Source organism: Oncorhynchus mykiss, chromosome 2, assembly GCF_013265735.2.
Source record: "Oncorhynchus mykiss isolate Arlee chromosome 2, USDA_OmykA_1.1, whole genome shotgun sequence".
Taxonomy (NCBI): Eukaryota; Metazoa; Chordata; class Actinopteri; order Salmoniformes; family Salmonidae; genus Oncorhynchus; species Oncorhynchus mykiss.
This window is the reverse complement of record NC_048566.1, coordinates 45,199,576-45,217,032: the sequence shown is the minus strand read 5'-3', so window position 1 is coordinate 45,217,032 and position 17,457 is coordinate 45,199,576. Positions and strand designations below refer to the sequence as shown.

Here is a 17,457-nt window from a genome sequence, read left to right as displayed (position 1 = left end):
GTGGTTGAGATTGCATCGTCTGTGGACCTATTTGGGCGGTAAGCAAATTGGAGTTGGTCTAGGGTGTCAGGTAGGGTGGAGGTGATATGGTCCTTGACTAGTCTCTCAAAGCACTTCATGATGACGGAAGTGAGTGCTACGGGGCGGTAGTCGTTTAGCTCAGTTACCTTAGCTTTCTTGGGAACAGGAACAATGGTGGCCCTCTTGAAGCATGTGGGAACAACAGACTGGGATAGGGATTGATTGAATATGTCCGTAAACACACCAGCCAGCTGGTCTGCGCATGCTCTGAGGGCGCGGCTGGGGATGCCGTCTGGGCCTGCAGCCTTGCGAGGGTTGACACGTTTAAATGTTTGCCTCACATCGGCTGCAGTGAAGGAGAGTCCGCATGTTTTAGTTGCGGGCCGTGTCAGTGGCACTGTATTGTCCTCAAAGTGGGCAAAAAAGTTATTTAGTCTGCCTGGGAGCAAGACATCCTGGTCCGTGACGGGGCTGGTTTTCTTTTTGTAATCCGTGATTGACTGTAGACTCTGCCACATACCTCTTGTGTCTGAGCCGTTGAATTGAGATTCTACTTTGTCTCTATAGTGACGCTTAGCTTGTTTGATTGCCTTGCGGAGGGAATAGTTACACTGTTTGTATTCGGTCATGTTTCGGTCACCTTGCCCTGATTAAAAGCAGTGGTTCGCGCTTTCAGTTTCACGCGAATGCTGCCATCAATCCACGGTTTCTGGTTTGGGAATGTTTTAATCATTGCAATGGGAACGACATCTTCAACGCACGTTCTAATGAACTCGCTCACCGAATCAACGTATTCGTCAATGTTGTTGACTGACGCAATACGAAACATATCCCAGTCCACGTGATGGAAGCAGTCTTGGAGTGTGGAATCAGATTGGTCGGACCAGCGTTGAACAGACCTCAGCGCGGGAGCTTCTTGTTTTAGTTTCTGTCTGTAGGCAGGGATCAACAAAATGGAGTCGTGGTCAGCTTTTCCAAAAGGAGAGCGGGGCAGGGCCTTATATGCGTTGCGGAAGTTAGAATAGCAATGATCCAAGGTTTTTCCAGCCCTGGTTGCGCAATCGATATGCTGATACAATTTAGGGAGTCTTGTTTTCAGGTTAGCCTTGTTATAATCCCCAGCTACAATGAATGCAGCCTCCGGATATATGGATTCCAGTTTGCAAAGAGTCAAATAAAGTTTGTTCAGAGCCATCGATGTGTCTGCTTGGGGGGGAATATATACGGCTGTGATTATAATCGAAGAGAATTCCCTTGGTAGATAATGCGGTCGACATTTGATTGTGAGCAATTCTAAATCAGGTGAACAGAAGGACTTGAGTTTCTGTATGTTGTTGTGGCCACACCACGTCACGTTAACCATGAAGCTCTTCTTACCAGAAAGATGTTTGTTTCTGTCGGCGCGATGCGTGGAGAAACCAGCTGGTTTCCGATAGCCGATAGCGTCTCTCCAGTGAGCCATGTTTCCGTGAAGCAAAGAACGTTACCGTCTCTGATGTCCCTCTGGAATGCTACCCTTGCTCGGATTTCATCAACCTTGTTGTCAAGAGACTGGACATTGGCGAGAAGAATGCTAGGGAGTGGTGCACGATGTGCCCGTCTCCGGAGTCTGACCAGAAGACCGCTTCGTTTCCCCCTTTTACGAAGTCGTTTTTTTGGGTCACCGGCTGGGATCCATTCCGTTGTCCTGGGTGAAAGGCAGAACACAGGGTACCTACTTATGGGTACCTTCATGTGTGTGTAAAGTATGTGCTCAGATTTTTTTAAATACGTTTTGTAATACAATGGCATTTTCATTTACTCTATATTTGACTGTGATATGTGATTGTCCCACCTAGCTATTTTAAGATTAATGCACTAACTAAGTAACTCTGGATAAGAGCATCTGCTAAATTACTAAAATGTCAAATATACATGTTTTATGTACATATCTCATTTCTGTATTGATTGATTAAATAAACATGTTGCCATCACAAATGTATTATTTGTACAGTTCTTTATTTATGTATTTTATTTAACCAGGAAAGTCAGTTAAGAACAAATTTTTATTTAAACTGACGACCTACACCGGCCAATTGTGCGCTGCCCTATTGGACTCCCAATCATGGCTGGCCTGGATTCAAACCAGAGTGTCTGTAGTGACGCCTCTAACACTGAGATGCAGTGCCTTAGACCGCTGCGCCATTCGGGAGCCCAACTACATATACAAATGTAGTTATTTGATACATTTGACTGTGTAAAACCCAGCAGAACTATGTATTTCTCTGAGAGTGAGGCAGATATATATAGTGTTTTGTTAAAAACATTTGTCTCTCTGAAATTTAACCATCAAGTGATAGATTTCAAACAAATATATCTTTCATTGAACAACCCCATGCCGTGATTTGATACTTAAAAAACACACCAATCTCTTTCATAAGTTCTTTAAACAATAAAAGCTCATTTACCAACATTTCCGAAAATTGATGTACACTGAGTGTACAAAACATTAGGAATACCTTCCTAATATTGAGCTGTACCCCCTTTTGCCCTCAGAACAGCCTCCATTCATCGGGGCATGGATTCTACAAGGTGTCAAAAGTGTTCCACTGGGATGCTGGCCCATGTTGACTCCAATGCTTCCCACTGTTGTGTCAAGTTGGCTGGATATCCTTTGGGTGGTGGACCATTCTTGATAGACACAGGGAAACTGAGTGTTGCAAAACCCAGCAGTGTTGCAGTTCTTGACACAAACCGGTGTGCCTATAACCTACCATACCATGTTCAAATGCACTTAAATCTTTAGTATTGTCCATTCACCCTCTGAATGGCAAACATAATCCATGTCTCAATTGTCTCAAGGCTTAAAAATCCTTCTTTATTAACCTGTCTCCTCCCCATCATATACACTGACTAGCTTTCACCTGGATTCACCTGGTTAGTCTGTCACGGAAGGAGCAGGGGTTCATAATGTTTTGTGCACTCAGTGTATAGCGTTTTGGCAAAAACTCTTCAGTTGGACATACACATTGCTAACCAGGGTAGTTACAAACAGCATAGGAATGAAATCCTCAAGTAGAGGCCAGAGGGCACGCACTTAGTGTGTTGTGAAATCTGTTATGAATGTATTGTAATGTTTTTAAAATTGTATAAGTAACTGCCTTAATTTTGCCGGACCCCAGGAAGACTAGCTGCCTATAATAAATACAAATAAAAATACTAACCTTGCTTAACAAGCTAAACAGCTGCTATTAGTGAAGATGTGTTTGGGCTGATATTAATACATTCGTTTAGGAGACAGGTGGATTCAACTTTATAATCAAGTAGATATAGTTTACCCAATTTCAGTTTTTCAAGTGGGTGAAGTTGGTATTCATTTAACACGCAGAGTGGCTCAGTTGGGAGGAGAAGCTTCATTTCCAAAAGTTGTAAGCGGTCAAAACCATTGGTTTATGAGACAGGAGTGTCTAATTTGCTAATTTTCAAAGATGCATTACAAGCTCAAAACTTTTTTCAACAAAAATGACAATTATGACAATAATTGTGGGCATTTGCATGACAATTAATCGTTACCCCAAATTACATAATCGTCACAGCCCGAGTTACCGTTCTAGCAGGCTGTTAGACTTTACACTTCTTCCAATTATAGTGTGGGGAGGTCAAAATAATGAAAACCAAATATATTCAGTTTAAAATGTTGATTACTTGTCTTTGCCATTACCATTCACCGGACAATAAGACAAGACGTGGAAAAAAAACATATGATGGGGGTCCCTGGGTCGACAAATTGCCTGGGCGGTGGTCCCTGGGCAAGAAAAGGTTGAAGACCTTTGTAGTATAGTATAGTATAGTATAGTAATTTGGATTGGATCGTGCTGTACCTGCTGGAGCAGGATAGCGTGCTGCTGTTGCTGGAGCAGAGCCTGGAGCTGACCCGGGGACAGAAGCTGCTGCATCTGCTGAGGACTCATCATAGTCATTGAGACCTGTGTGAAGAAGAAGCATCGGATCAGACATTGAGGAGACAGGATGTTCTGGTGCTTACCTCTCTTAGAGGCTTTTATTTACAATATTAACAGGTGCTGGACTAATTGGCCCATAAACTTCGTACAGAAAATATTACCTGCCTCGACTGCTCTCCCTCAGGCAAAATCAATTTAGCACCTAGTATTCTTTCTAGGAACTCCCTTCAAGTAGGAATGTTCCACTATGACAGCCTTATAACACAGTTCTACCATAAATATGTAATTTCTCATGGACATATAACATCCTAAACAACAGTTTTACATAAACAAAGACTTCAATAACTTGTGCCATAACTTCTTTAAGTCACACAATACACATTCATGAAGTAATTCACCTCAGGATAATTAATCCCTTTGGCTAATCCCGTCAACCAATACATGTTCCTCGATGACTCAGACTAATTTGCGCCATGCGTTCCATGGCCCCTGTCATACACAAAGGTGAGGAGAGAGAGCGTATTCAGTGTAAAAGTTTTGCATAGGAAATTACACCCTATTCCAGGCAAATTAAAAACTGGACCTCAAAGCCAGTTCCACGGCAAATATGTATTCTTCCCCACTAATAAAGGACTGATTTAGACCTGGGACAGCAGGTCAGTGCAATTTATTATCAGGTAGAACACAAAACCAGCAGCACCTCCTGGCTTGGACTAATTTGCAGCACCTACAAATGCCCTATTTCCTATATCAGGGGTCTCTAACCCTTTTCCTGGAGAGCTACCCACCTGTATGTTTTCTCTCCAACCCCAGTTGTATGTTACCTGATTCAGCTTATCAACCAGATAATTATTAGAATCATGTCTGCTAGATTAGGGTTGGAGCGAAAACCTACAGGACTGTAGCTTTCCAGTAACAAGGTTGGAGAACGCTGCCGTATATAGTGCACTACCTTGACTAGAATTGAAAACATTGTACCATGCTCTTGTGGACTTTTCACGTGCATATATTCATTATATTGTCCACTCATTTTGACAGAAAATACCACCTTTCCCTGTATAATGCACTACTTTACTCAAAATGCATATGATGGCGCAGGAGGAGAAGGCTGTCGTTTACGGGTTCCTAATAAATTGTGCTATTATGTGTATTATATGTTTTTTCGCATTATTTGTAACTTATTTTATACATATTGTTTCTGCCACTATCCCTTATGACTGGAAAGAACTTCTGGATATCAGGACAGCGATTGCTTACCTTGTACTGGACAAAGACTTTTTCTTTAATGAGTCGGACGCAAAGTATTTACTTCAGACACCCGACAAGGCCCAAATCCCATTCATTTGCATGAAGAAGAGACGGAGATAGCTCGAGGTGCCATGTAAGGATCCGACGGGGAGTGAGTAATCCCCCTGTACCATCAGTCCTATTAGCCAACGTACAATCATTGGATAACAAAATGGTTGAGCTCCGATCAAGACAATCTTACCAATGGGACATTAAAAACTGTAATATCTTATGTTTCACCAAGCCGTGGTTGAATGATAACATACAGCTGGCTGGGTTTTCAGTGCATCGGCAAGATAGAACAGCTGCCTCCGGTAAGACTAGGGGTGGTGGTCTGTGTCTATTTGTAAATAACAGCTGGTGCACAAAATTGAATATTAAGGAAGTCTCAATGTTTATTATCTCATGAAAAGTGGTACTCCACACTATTTATCAAGAGAGTTTTCACCTATATCTTTCGTAACTGTCTATTTACCACCTCAAACCGATGCTGGCACTAAGACAGCACTCAATGAGCTGTATAAGGCCATAAGCAAACAAGAAAATGCTCATCCAGAGGCGGCGTTCATAGTGGCCAGGGACTTTAATGCAGGGAAACTTAAATCCGTTTGACCTATTTTCTACCAGCATGTTAAATGTGTAACCTGAGGGAAAAAACCTCTAGACCACATTTACTCCACACACAGAGACGTGTACAAAGCTCTCCCTCGCCCTCCATTTGGCAAATCTGACCATAACTCATAACATTATCCTGTATACAAGCAAAAACTAAAGCAGTCCTTGGTGTCCACATCACCAACAAATTATCATGGTCCAAACACACCAAGGCAGTCGTGAAGAGGGCAGGACAATGCCCCTCAAGAGACTGAAAAGATTTGGCATGGGTCCTCATATCCTCAAAAAGTTCTATGGCAACTGCTCGGCCTCCGACCGCAAGGCACTACAGAGGGTAGTGCATACGGCCCAGTACATCACTTGGGTCAAACTTCCTGCCATCCAGGACCTCTATAACAGGCAGTGTCAGAGGAAGCCCCAAAAAATAGCCAAAGACTCCTGTAACCCTAGTCATAGAATGTTTTCTCTGCTACCGCATGGCAAGCGGTACCGGAGAACCATGTCTAGGCCCAAAAGGCTTCTTAACATCTTCTACCACCAAGCCATAAGACACCTGAACAGCTAATAAAATGGCTCCCTGAACTATTTGCATTGTCCCCCCCATTTCTACTCTGCTGCTACTGTTTTTTTAGTACACTTTTTTTCTTAAAACTACATTATTGGTTGTAAGTAAGCATTTCACTGTTGTGTTTGGCGCATGTGACAAATACAATTTTATTTTAGATTTTATTTTATTTGAATTTGCACCTATAAACCATATGGAATAGTATGGAATTTTTAAGACACAGGGGTAGCGCACAAGAGAACAGACATATTCATAAATGTCTGACTATATGACTGCATAACAATAGGTTGCGTCTATTTCTAAAGGTGACCCTAGAATGAGAAGGAGCTGTGTTCACCGGTTAATTAACAACATAATTACATGCATGATGTCACTCCTAATGGGAATTTATGGACATTATTCGAGACAAATACACAATGAATACTAACTGACCAGTGCCCAATGACACCGGTGAATGGCCACAGTGATAAAGAATAAACAGCAGCATGTTTTATCTTATTTTGCATCAGGAACCTAAACAACTGACATGACTAAATTAAATGTATGTCTTATGCAATCTGAGGACAAACTACACCTCGACAGATCTTATGCCAATTGGAAATAAATATTTTATCAGTGTTTCAATTGCAAGAAAACATCAAATCATCAGACTGCAAAACAGAATATCAAATAAAAATGTACACTGTCAATATTTTGGTAATGCAAACACACTTAAAATGTACTTTTTTGTTTAAGAAAACACACAAATGATGCAAACTATGATTCTGGTATGATGAAATAATAATCATTGTTGACTCAATCATTTTATTTAACATTGATATCATGAAATATTCTGAAAGTATGGAAATCACCTATTGTGCTGCCACTCCATAAGTGCGGGGATAGTAGTGATCTTCATAACTATCGCCCCATTTCAAGGCTTCCTTGTCTAGCTAAAATTCTTGAATCCTTGGTAAATGTACAACTTTGCTCTTTATCTAGTAAATGTCATTTTTTTTATTTAAAGGGTTTAGGCCTGGGCATAGCACTATTACAGCAACTATTACAGCAACCACTTTAGCTGTTAATGATCTTGACAATGCTTTAGACAAAAAAATAAAAAAAAATGTACTGCTTTGTTTGAGGACCTGTCAAAAGCTTTTGATACTGTTGATCATGGTATTTTATTGAATAAGTTGTATTCTATAGGCCTGATCATGGTTTCATGGGAGTTTCTTGAAGTACATGAAGGTGTACCACAGGGGTCAATTTTGGGACTTGTTCTCGTCACTATTTGTATTAAAACCAGCGGTCATTATGTAAAAAATGGTTAATCTATATGCGGATGAGACTATTATGTATGCTAATGCCCCGACTGTTGATCTGTCTGTGTCAAAACTACAGTCCGATTCTATAGCTATGCAGGAATCCCTTGGTAATTTAAACTTGTGCAGCAATGACAGAAAGGTGGACGCGGTCAGAGACCCACTAAAGCAGCACCGCCCCCTCAAGAGTCTGAGCCTGCCTGGTCCAAAAGCCAAAGTCCCCAGATGGGTGAGCATAATATACAAGGATTATCTTAAAGCTGCTAATGAGAACCTTGATAACCTTGTACCTAGCTGTTAGGAATTCTAGTGGAGTACCATACCAAGGCAATGGCAGTGCTGGCAACATTTATTGTGGCCCTGGCGGTACAGAATAGGCAAACGGTCTGACTGCACACAGGTACTTGGAAAAATTTGTCACAATGAGGGACCAACGTGTGTGGTTGTTGGGGGGTATCCGAGCTCCATCAACTAGGATATTGGTTAATCAAATATTGGTTAATCAAATCTTTCCATTTCTGCTCAATTTGGCATGCCTTCTTAAACAGCATAACTGTATACGCATTAACACATCAAGTCTTCTGTTGAGTTGGGCTCGGGGATTGAACAACTTAAATATTTGAGTTTGTGCTTGTGTGTGTGCCTGTGTGTGTGCCTGTGTGTGTATATGTTTTTTTAAATCACTAGATATACTATACCCGAGGCGAAGCCATTCAAAATTATGTTGGCTGCAGATCTGGTTCTGTACTATAGGTGGCACTATGTGCTCTTTTTTAAAGGATGGGCTAAAGGCCCTAGGATCCATGTGTTCAGGTCAGCCAGTCACTGGAATGACAACCCAACTTGACATGAGGGGGAGGCTTTAGAGGGTGGAATATTTGAGGACAATTAGAGGTTTACTTAGTTGCAGCTGCAGTATGCTTAACAGTGCAGCTATATGGACACTTAAACATCATGTTACTTCTTAAGTAACTTAAGTTACTTTCTTATGGTAAGTTTACAAATATATATTATGGTAAGTACAATCAAAACGTTTATTACATTATGGTAAGTGGTGTGAAATAAGTAGTTATAATTGTAATGGCTTAGCAGATAATAAGAAAAGACAATCCGTTTTTACCTGGCCTAAAGATAAGGAATATAATATCTATTGTTTACAAGAAACTCATTCTAAACCTTTAGATTAAGTTGTATGGAAAAAGCAAGGGCGGGGGGGGGGGGGACTCAATAGGAGTGATGATATCAATTTAAAATTATTTTGGTCCAAATGTGCAAACTGTTCAAACAGATCCGCAAGGAAGGTGGATCCTATAAACAGATTTGGCTCATTCATCTATACGGCCCAAATAATGATGATCCAAGCTTCTTTGAAAATATGCATAATAATTTATCAAGTTTACAGGCAATACAGGCCTCAATAATTATGTTGGGAGATTATAATACAGTTTTAAGTACCTCAATAGACCAGAAAGGAAATCACTACAAAATATCACCCTCATGCACTTAAGGAAATTATGAATATTATGGATATATTGTAACTACTGGATATATGGAGGCTTAAAAATCCTTACCTACTGAGATATACATGGCGGAGGCTCAATCAAGCTAGTCGTCTTGACTACTTTCTTATGTAATTTTTGCTGGCACCAAAAGTTAAGAGTGTTGATAGAGGACGGGGCATCTCTAGCAGGGAATAAATGTAACTAAATTACTTGTTGGAAAGGTGGCATCCTATGACGGTGCCACATTAAAAGTCACTGAGCTCTTCAATAAGGCCATTTTACTGCCAGTGTTTGTCTATGGAGATTGCATGGGAGTGTGCTCAATTTTATAGACCTGTCAGCAACGGATGTGGCTGAAATAGCCGAATCCACACATTTTAAGGGGTGTCCACATACTTTTGTATATATAGTGTAACATAGGTACAACAGATCCCCTTATTGTATGGGACACTTTAAAATGTGCCTTTAGAGGCCATACAAGTCAACACTCATATTTAAAACAAAAACTATTGAAGTCAAAAGAGTTCAGATAGATTGCAATAAAAACTAACAGAGGCACAGAATAAGTTAGATGAAAAAAAAATAAAAAAATGGAGGAACGATCAAGTGGAATAAAGTGAACTGCATGGAATATGGTGAAAAATACAGAAAAAACGTTTAATTTTCAACGTATAATTACTACCAAAAAGAATATACAGAACCTTGTTACTAATGACAGAGTAATCCATGATTCCTTAAACAATATTTTGAAAGGGGAAGCATAGTGCCTTAAGTATATGTTTTAATTTCAGTCTCCTCCATGTCCACTAACTGAAGTGAATTGTAAGGATTTTTCTTATATTAATAGTGTAAAATGAACAGCTATGCAGAAAGACTCATGAAAAGGCCTAATTACTAATTACAGAGGAGGAAATTGTAGACGCAAATTAAAGAATTTTAAACCACTCCTAAAACAATGGTAGACTATCTGATACCTAGCAAGAAGGTCTGATTTCACTTTTACTGAAACAGGACCAAGATGGTAAATATAAAGGTGCAGTCAATCAAAAAACTGCTGACCCCTTACACTTCGGTGTTGTGAGGCCAAAATCCTAGCAAAATGCATAGCTCATAGAAATATAAAAGGTATTGTCGGTTATTATTCATCCTGATCAGACAGGTTTTTTAAATGGAGATAATATTAGACAAGTACTGGAAAGACTATAACGCTATTAAAAATCTGGGAAACCAGGCCTGGTATTCACAGCTGAATTTGAAAAGGCCTTTGATGAAGTATGACTGGAATATATATATATATATATATATATATAAATGCCTGGACTATTTTAATTTTGCAGAATCTCTTATACAATGGGTTAAAATTATATATATTAACCCCAGGTGTAAAATAGTAAATAATGGCTCCTTCTCAGAAGGTATTAAATTGTCAAGAGGAGTAAAACAAGCTGTCCATTATTGCCATATCTATTTATTATGACCATTGAAATGTTAGCTATTAAAATCAGATCCAACAATAATATCAAGGGACAAAATATCCAGTGGTTAAAATTGTACTCTGACAATTCATGTTTTCTTTTAAATCCGCAATTTGGATCCCTAACCTCTCTGGATTAAAAACTAATTATGATAAATGCAAGATTGGATCTCTAAAAAATAGTACTTTTACATTACCGTGTAATTTACCAATAAAGTGGTCCGAGGTGAAGTGGACATACTCAGTATTCATATCCCAAAATAAATAAATAATCTGACTACAATACATTTTTATAGAAAGTTGTACACAATTTTGCTACAGTGGAAAGGACAACACCTGTCCATTTGTGGAAAAATCACCCTGATTCTTTAGTCATATCCCTGTTTACCTATGAACGTATTGCCCTGCCTACACCTAACGACTTGTTTTAATTATATGAGAAAAAAATATTCAACTTTATTTGGAAAGACCAGCCAGACAAAATGAACCAGGCCTATTTATACAAGGAATATGAATTCTGAGGGCAGAAATAATTAAACATTTAAGCATTTGACCTCTCACTAAAGGTTTCAGTCAAACAAAAACTATACTTAAATTTGAACTGGTTCTCCAGAAGATTAGTAAGAATAGCTCACCCCTTGTTCAAGAATGTCCTGTTTCCCTTCATTCAAATTATAACCTCTCACTTTCGGGGTATTTGAAAATGAAATAATCTCCAAAATATCGCTATTTTTAAAACTAGCAATAAGAAACTGAAATATACAAATAGATTTTTAAAAAAAATTGTGGAGATATTTACGTATAATCTTGGTAAATTAAATAATAAATGGGAATGGTGGAGTTATGTCACACATGGAGTTAACAAAGTATATGGTAATGCTCTATCCAAAATTACAACCAACTGATTACAGCATTGCTGCAAAAATGGAGTAGGCAAGTAGAAAGGTCGGCCCTGCATTAAAGACCAAAATTGGCTAATAAAAATTATGATAAAAAAGTTTCCCTTGTGTTGTCTTAAGGGTAGAAAATGACCTGCCACTATGTTTAACAGCAGAGAAAACTGATATTTTATCAACTTCACATTTGTTGACTTTTCTTAGAGTGAACCCAAAATGAGGGAAAGTGAAACATCGCCTTTGTTCATATTTTCATGAAAGCTGTACACCACCAGGGTACAAATGTTGTCTTAGGGTCATTTTTTACCCGGCAGTTATAAAATTATTTACACACCATAAACACACACACACACAATGAGAAATTGAGATTATGTGTGCTACTGATTGAACTCAGCCAGCAGCTCCTGAATAGGAAATCACCATGGTTGGCACAGTTAGAAAGAACAAGCCTTAGTTCCCCTCTGCGCGACAAGGGGGAGAGAGGCCTTCTCATCAAAGTTTGCCTTCAACCCCACCACCACTCTAGTTTCTTACCTCCCAAAGAGGAACAAGAATGTGGTCCTCCTGAGAACACTGCACAAAACGTCTGAGATCAGTGATCATGAGGACAGGGCGCCAGCCATCATCCTGGACTACTACCACAACAAAGGAGACGTGGACAACATGGACAAGGTGATTGGCACCTACAGCTGCAGGAGGATGACTGCCTGCTAGCCCCTGGTCATCTTACATGACATCATTGATGTGTCCTCATACAATGCCTTCGTGATATGGAACAAGATTAACCCTACCTGGATGCCTGATAAGCGGAACAAGAGGAGGGTGTTCCTGAAGCAGCTGGGAAAGGCAATTGTAACCCACACATTCAAAGAAGGGAGCGCCTCCCCCGCACAGCAGCCTCTGCAGAGCTTGTGAAAGCTGTTCAGGGGGCTGAATCTTGTCCTGATCCACTTGAGACTGCAGCTGGGGCAGGCAAGAGGACAGGATTCCAAATCTGTCCCCCAAAGAAGGACTGTAAAATAAATACTATGTGCTGCACATGTGAGAAATAAATCTGCAAAGTCCATGCACACACACTTGCATACTGTCGTACAATGTGCTAATTAGAGTTGCTTGATTTATGTTCTTCCCGTTTGTGTTTTTTATCTATTATCTAACTTTTTTCTTATTTATTGTTGTTGTTTACACACCTTTTGGATGGGGGCAATGTTTAAAAATATGGGAGAAGACTAGAATTTTGTAGTTGAATTCCTCATTGTACATTATATAAGAAAATATCACTATGTTGCCAAAAAAGTTCAAGACAATGTTTCCCTTCAATAAAATGCATGCAAAACACATTTCTGCACATTTCTGCTCCTTTCTTAGGCTATACAAGTGCTATCGCTTGCTACAAAAAAGTATGTTTACACCTATGCAGTACCTTTAGCAATACTAATAAACCTGTACTTTAGTAAAGAAAACAATTATGACAGGTGTTGTAATAAAAATGAGTGGTTTCCACTGATTAAATGCAGTCTTTCTGCATTGTGAAGAGGGAAAACATAGATATTCACAAAGTTTGCGATGAATAACAGGTTGTTTCTTCATGCAAAATAGATTTGGGGTTTAAAATTCAATTAAGCTGCTTCATTTTAGGGGTTTGTTGAAGGCGGGTCATTTTTAGGGGAGTATACACTAGGGGAGTATACATAATGTTAAGACTACACAAGGGATAAGGGCCAAAAATTTGAAGTTGGGAGGAGATTTTTGATGTACTGATTCGATAGCACATGGTGTATGAACTGATAAATAAAGCGCCGCCAGATTCAAAACTTTTCCATGGTCTTCAGAGATGCGAGGGGTTGAGGGTAGCTGAGGACTCAGACTAAAAACGAACAAAGAATGACTCATGTAAAATATACTGTCCGTGAAATGTATGTAGTACGTATAAGCTGGAAGTGTAAGCTTAAGTATCATTGTCGATTAGTTTACTGGACTACTGTTCAGTCGCGGGGTCAGGTGCTACAAAGAGGGAAAATAATAAAGAAGGAAAATATTAAAAAACATATATAAATATATTATATATTTACCCAGACAATTACACTGAGAGACCACAAGCAACTAACATAGACAATCACCCACAAAATACCCACAGAATATGGCTGCCTAAATATGGTTCCCAATCAGAGACAACGATAGGCAGCTGCCTCTCATTGAGAACCAATCTAGGCAACCATAGACATACAATTTACCTAGAAAGGGTACAGCCCCATAAACATAAAAAACCCCTAGACAAGCTAAAAACACTTTTGCAAATTATGGTGGAAAATAAACTTTTGTTATTGACAAAATACTTATTTTCCACCATAATTTGCAAATACATTTATTAAAAATCCTACAATGTGATTTTCTGGATTTTTTTTCTCATTTTGTCTGTCATAGTTGAAGTGTACCTATGATTAAAATTACTGGCCTCTCTCATCTTTTTAAGTGGGAGAACTTGCACAATTGGTGGCTGACTAAATACTTTTTTGCCCCACTGTACATCACCCATGTCACACCCTGACCTAACCAAAATAACAAGGAAAACAAAGAATACTAAGGTCAGGGTGTGACAATATAGTATAATGTGTATGTTTTGTTATATTATACAGTGCAGTCTTCCCTGTTAAAATAAAGGTTAAATAAAATAAAAACGAATATTTGGTATAATAATAATAATATAATTTCAGTATAATTAAATCATTTAAATGTCTACTTTTCTTATTTATTTATTTTTTTATTTGACATTTTTATTTTTTACTTCAGTTTATTTTAGTAAATACTTTCTTTACAATTATTTTTCTTAAAACTGCATTGTTGGTTTAAAGGCTTGAAAATAAGCATTTCACTGTAAGGTTGTAAGGTCATGCTGTATTCGGCTCATGTGATGAATACAATTTGATTTTGGTTTTAATTTGATTTAATACACATCTGTAGGGGCCGTGGTTTAGTGTGGCTCTTTGCAGAGTTCAAACCACTCGTCTTCTGTTGCTGCTGGAGTAATATCTTAGCTGCCTGCAGAACCTGAAATGAAAGGACACATCCAGGATTTTGCCAGTATCATCCCAGTACCAACCCACTACCATTGTGGTATAATCACAGTTCCATGCTAGCACAAACCCAGTATCATCAGACTTTTGAAATATGTCTTAAACCAGTGAGGTAGACTTTTGCATGTGTTTGGTACTGTTTGTCCATTCCATTGTAGCAATTACAATGAGCCCTTCCTCCCTATTTCTCCCTTCACCTGCCTCCTCTGCCTCAAACATGCTGGCTAAAGTGAAAACCATATTGTTTTTCTGAGTGGCAGAAGGTAGCAGGAGGAGCCTTACCAGATGAAAGGAGAAGGGGAATTTCATACCAAGAAAGTGTAGGCTATATAGAGATAATGATGCTTAAACTTATGATGCTTAGCAATTGACATTATACCTAAAGCGGACATTGCCATTGGCTGCATGGAATCACATTAAGAGCCAAGTTTGAACATTGGAATGTGGGATATAATCTACATCGCCTCGATTAGGCTGATAAAACTCCAAATTATTTTATTTAATAATTTCAATTTAAGCATAATTATTTCTATATAGACTACACTTTCTCGTTCTGAACTAGTGGGACCTTCTAACATGAGTGGGATGAGTGTGGCTTCGTGACAATGATCAAGAGCAGCTGCTCACCGATTTGACAGCTCCAATGCAGTTACACCTCTGACACCACCAAACCATCAGCTATGCGGGTGTCGGCTATCGCCGGTTACCTTGATCTGTAGCTGGCTAGATTAACTAGACTAAGGTCTAGATTCACCAGGCCCTAGTCTAGTTAATCTAGCTAGCTACAGAATCTAAACTTGTAGTAAATATGGCTTTATTGATTTAGCTAGTGACTCTCACTCAGATATCATGGCATGAGCCATTGCAACATTTGTAGAATTGCAGGAAACTAGCTGTAAAACTGCAAAAAATATTGTTCGGTGAAGCAAACTCATTTGTTCCCTTTTGTCACGACTTCCGCCGAAGTTGGCTCCTCTCCTTGTTCGGGCAGCGTTCGGCAGTCAACGTCACCGGTCTACTAGCCATCGCCTCTCCATTGTTCATTTGTTCCATTTGTTTTGTCTTGTTTCCCGCACACCTGGTTTACATTTCCCTAATCACACTGCATATACAGTATATATTCCTCTGTTCCCCCCATGCCTTTGTGTGGAATTGTTTTGTTTTGTGTTTATTGTATCGCGCCACTCTGGGTTTTTCACCCTGGGCATTGCCTGTACCCTATTGGGGAAATTTTGGTGAAACTTATGGTTGTATTCGTGACGGTGTTCTGCGCTTGTCACTTTTGTCGTTTGGCTTGAGTTGTAGCTGTTTGCGCCTGTCTGTTATTGCTCTTGGCAAATAAAGTTGCCTGATCACCTATCTCTGCTCTCCTGCACTTGACTCAAATGACCAGCAGCGAAAACCCTGACAACTTTTTTGTTAATATATTTTTTTCTGCTAACAGATCCCTCTGTATGTATTCTATTATTGTTTGTAATGTGAGATAATGTGTAGCGGCTAATTGCATAGCTAATCAGCCATGTGAATGAAGCTACAGCAACCAATGTGATCATGTGTAACGGCAGATTTCCTCCTCTTCGTCTGAAGAAGAGGTGTAGCAAGGATCGGACCAAGATGCGCCGTGGTAAGTGTTCATGACGATTTTAATAAGAAAAGCACTGAACACTATGAAATACAAAAACAATAAACGAATACGTGAAATAACCAAACCGAAACAGTCCCGTGTGGCGAAAAACACTCACACGGAAACAAACACCCACAAACCAACAGCGAAACCCAGGCTTCCTAAATATGGTTCTCAATCGGGGACAACGATAAACAGCTGCCTCTGATTGAGAACCATATCAGGCCAAATACAGAAATAGAAAAGCATAGAAACACAAATATAGACTGCCCACCCCAACTCACGCCCTGACCATACTAAATAAAAACAAAACAATGGAAATAAAGGTCAGAATGTAACATCATGGCTGGGGTAATTTTTTGCTTGTTTTTGCTGTTTTCCAAATAGCATTTTAGAGTTTTTAAATTGTATATATATATTTATAATGGATTAATCGTGTAAGTTATTATAAAGTGTTACCAACTCAGTAAAGTGGGAAAGACCACATATTAACACACACAGACCATGGTCTCAGCAGGACTCCCTGATTAAATAAAGGTTAAATGACAGGTTTTACAGGAAGAAAATTGCATAATTGTATTGAAAATTCCAGAAACAGCATTTAAGCCACCCTTAGATAAAGTAGAGTTAGACGATATTTCCAAAAGATGGCCCATTTAAATTAAATGAAGCTAAAATGTATCAATGATGAGTCTGAATTAATTTGTTGAGGCAGAGAGGAGGAAGTGCAATCCTTCAGAGATTGTACAGTTTTCCAGAATTTAGCCAGATTCCCCTTACAATTAGAAAGAGTGGTTACATATTAATCAGATTTTGCCTTTCTGATTAGTTTTACACATTGATTCCTCTAATGCCTAAACGATTGCCATTCCGGACCTAAGCCTGTGTTTCTGGCCTTGTCCCAGGCAACATTTCTCTTATGAATAAGTCAGAAGTGAACCAGGCATTCGATCTACAGTACCTTAAACTCTCAGAGTTTTGAAGGAGGCATGATTATCTACAATAGTATTGAAGACATTTGCAAAAAAGCTTAAAGGTAAATCATGTTCAGGGATAGCTGAAATAAATTAAATTAAAATAAAGATAATGTAAAAAAGCTTGTAAAAAAAATATTCTTAAACACATGGATGTATGCATTCTCACATCTCTGACAC

The 17,457-nt window shown here is 39.0% G+C and overlaps 1 protein-coding gene across 2 annotated transcripts in view; it reads right to left on the bottom strand.

Annotated features, from left to right (window-relative positions):
* Nucleotides 1–13,724, bottom strand: part of LOC110490546 (forkhead box protein P2) — a 52,535-nt gene extending 38,811 nt beyond the window's left edge. The window contains exons 1-3 of one of the 2 annotated variants that reach the window (XM_021563975.2): nucleotides 13,678–13,724; nucleotides 4,361–4,451; nucleotides 3,882–3,986 (exon numbers count right to left, since the gene is read on the bottom strand). In XM_021563975.2, the coding sequence (XP_021419650.2) occupies nucleotides 3,882–3,986; nucleotides 4,361–4,405 (150 nt within the window). In that variant the 5' untranslated portion in view covers nucleotides 4,406–4,451; nucleotides 13,678–13,724. The remainder of the gene's footprint in view (nucleotides 1–3,881; nucleotides 3,987–4,360; nucleotides 4,452–13,677) is intronic. The other variant, XM_036949670.1, reaches the window with a different exon arrangement.
* Nucleotides 13,725–17,457: the final 3,733 nt, after the last annotated feature.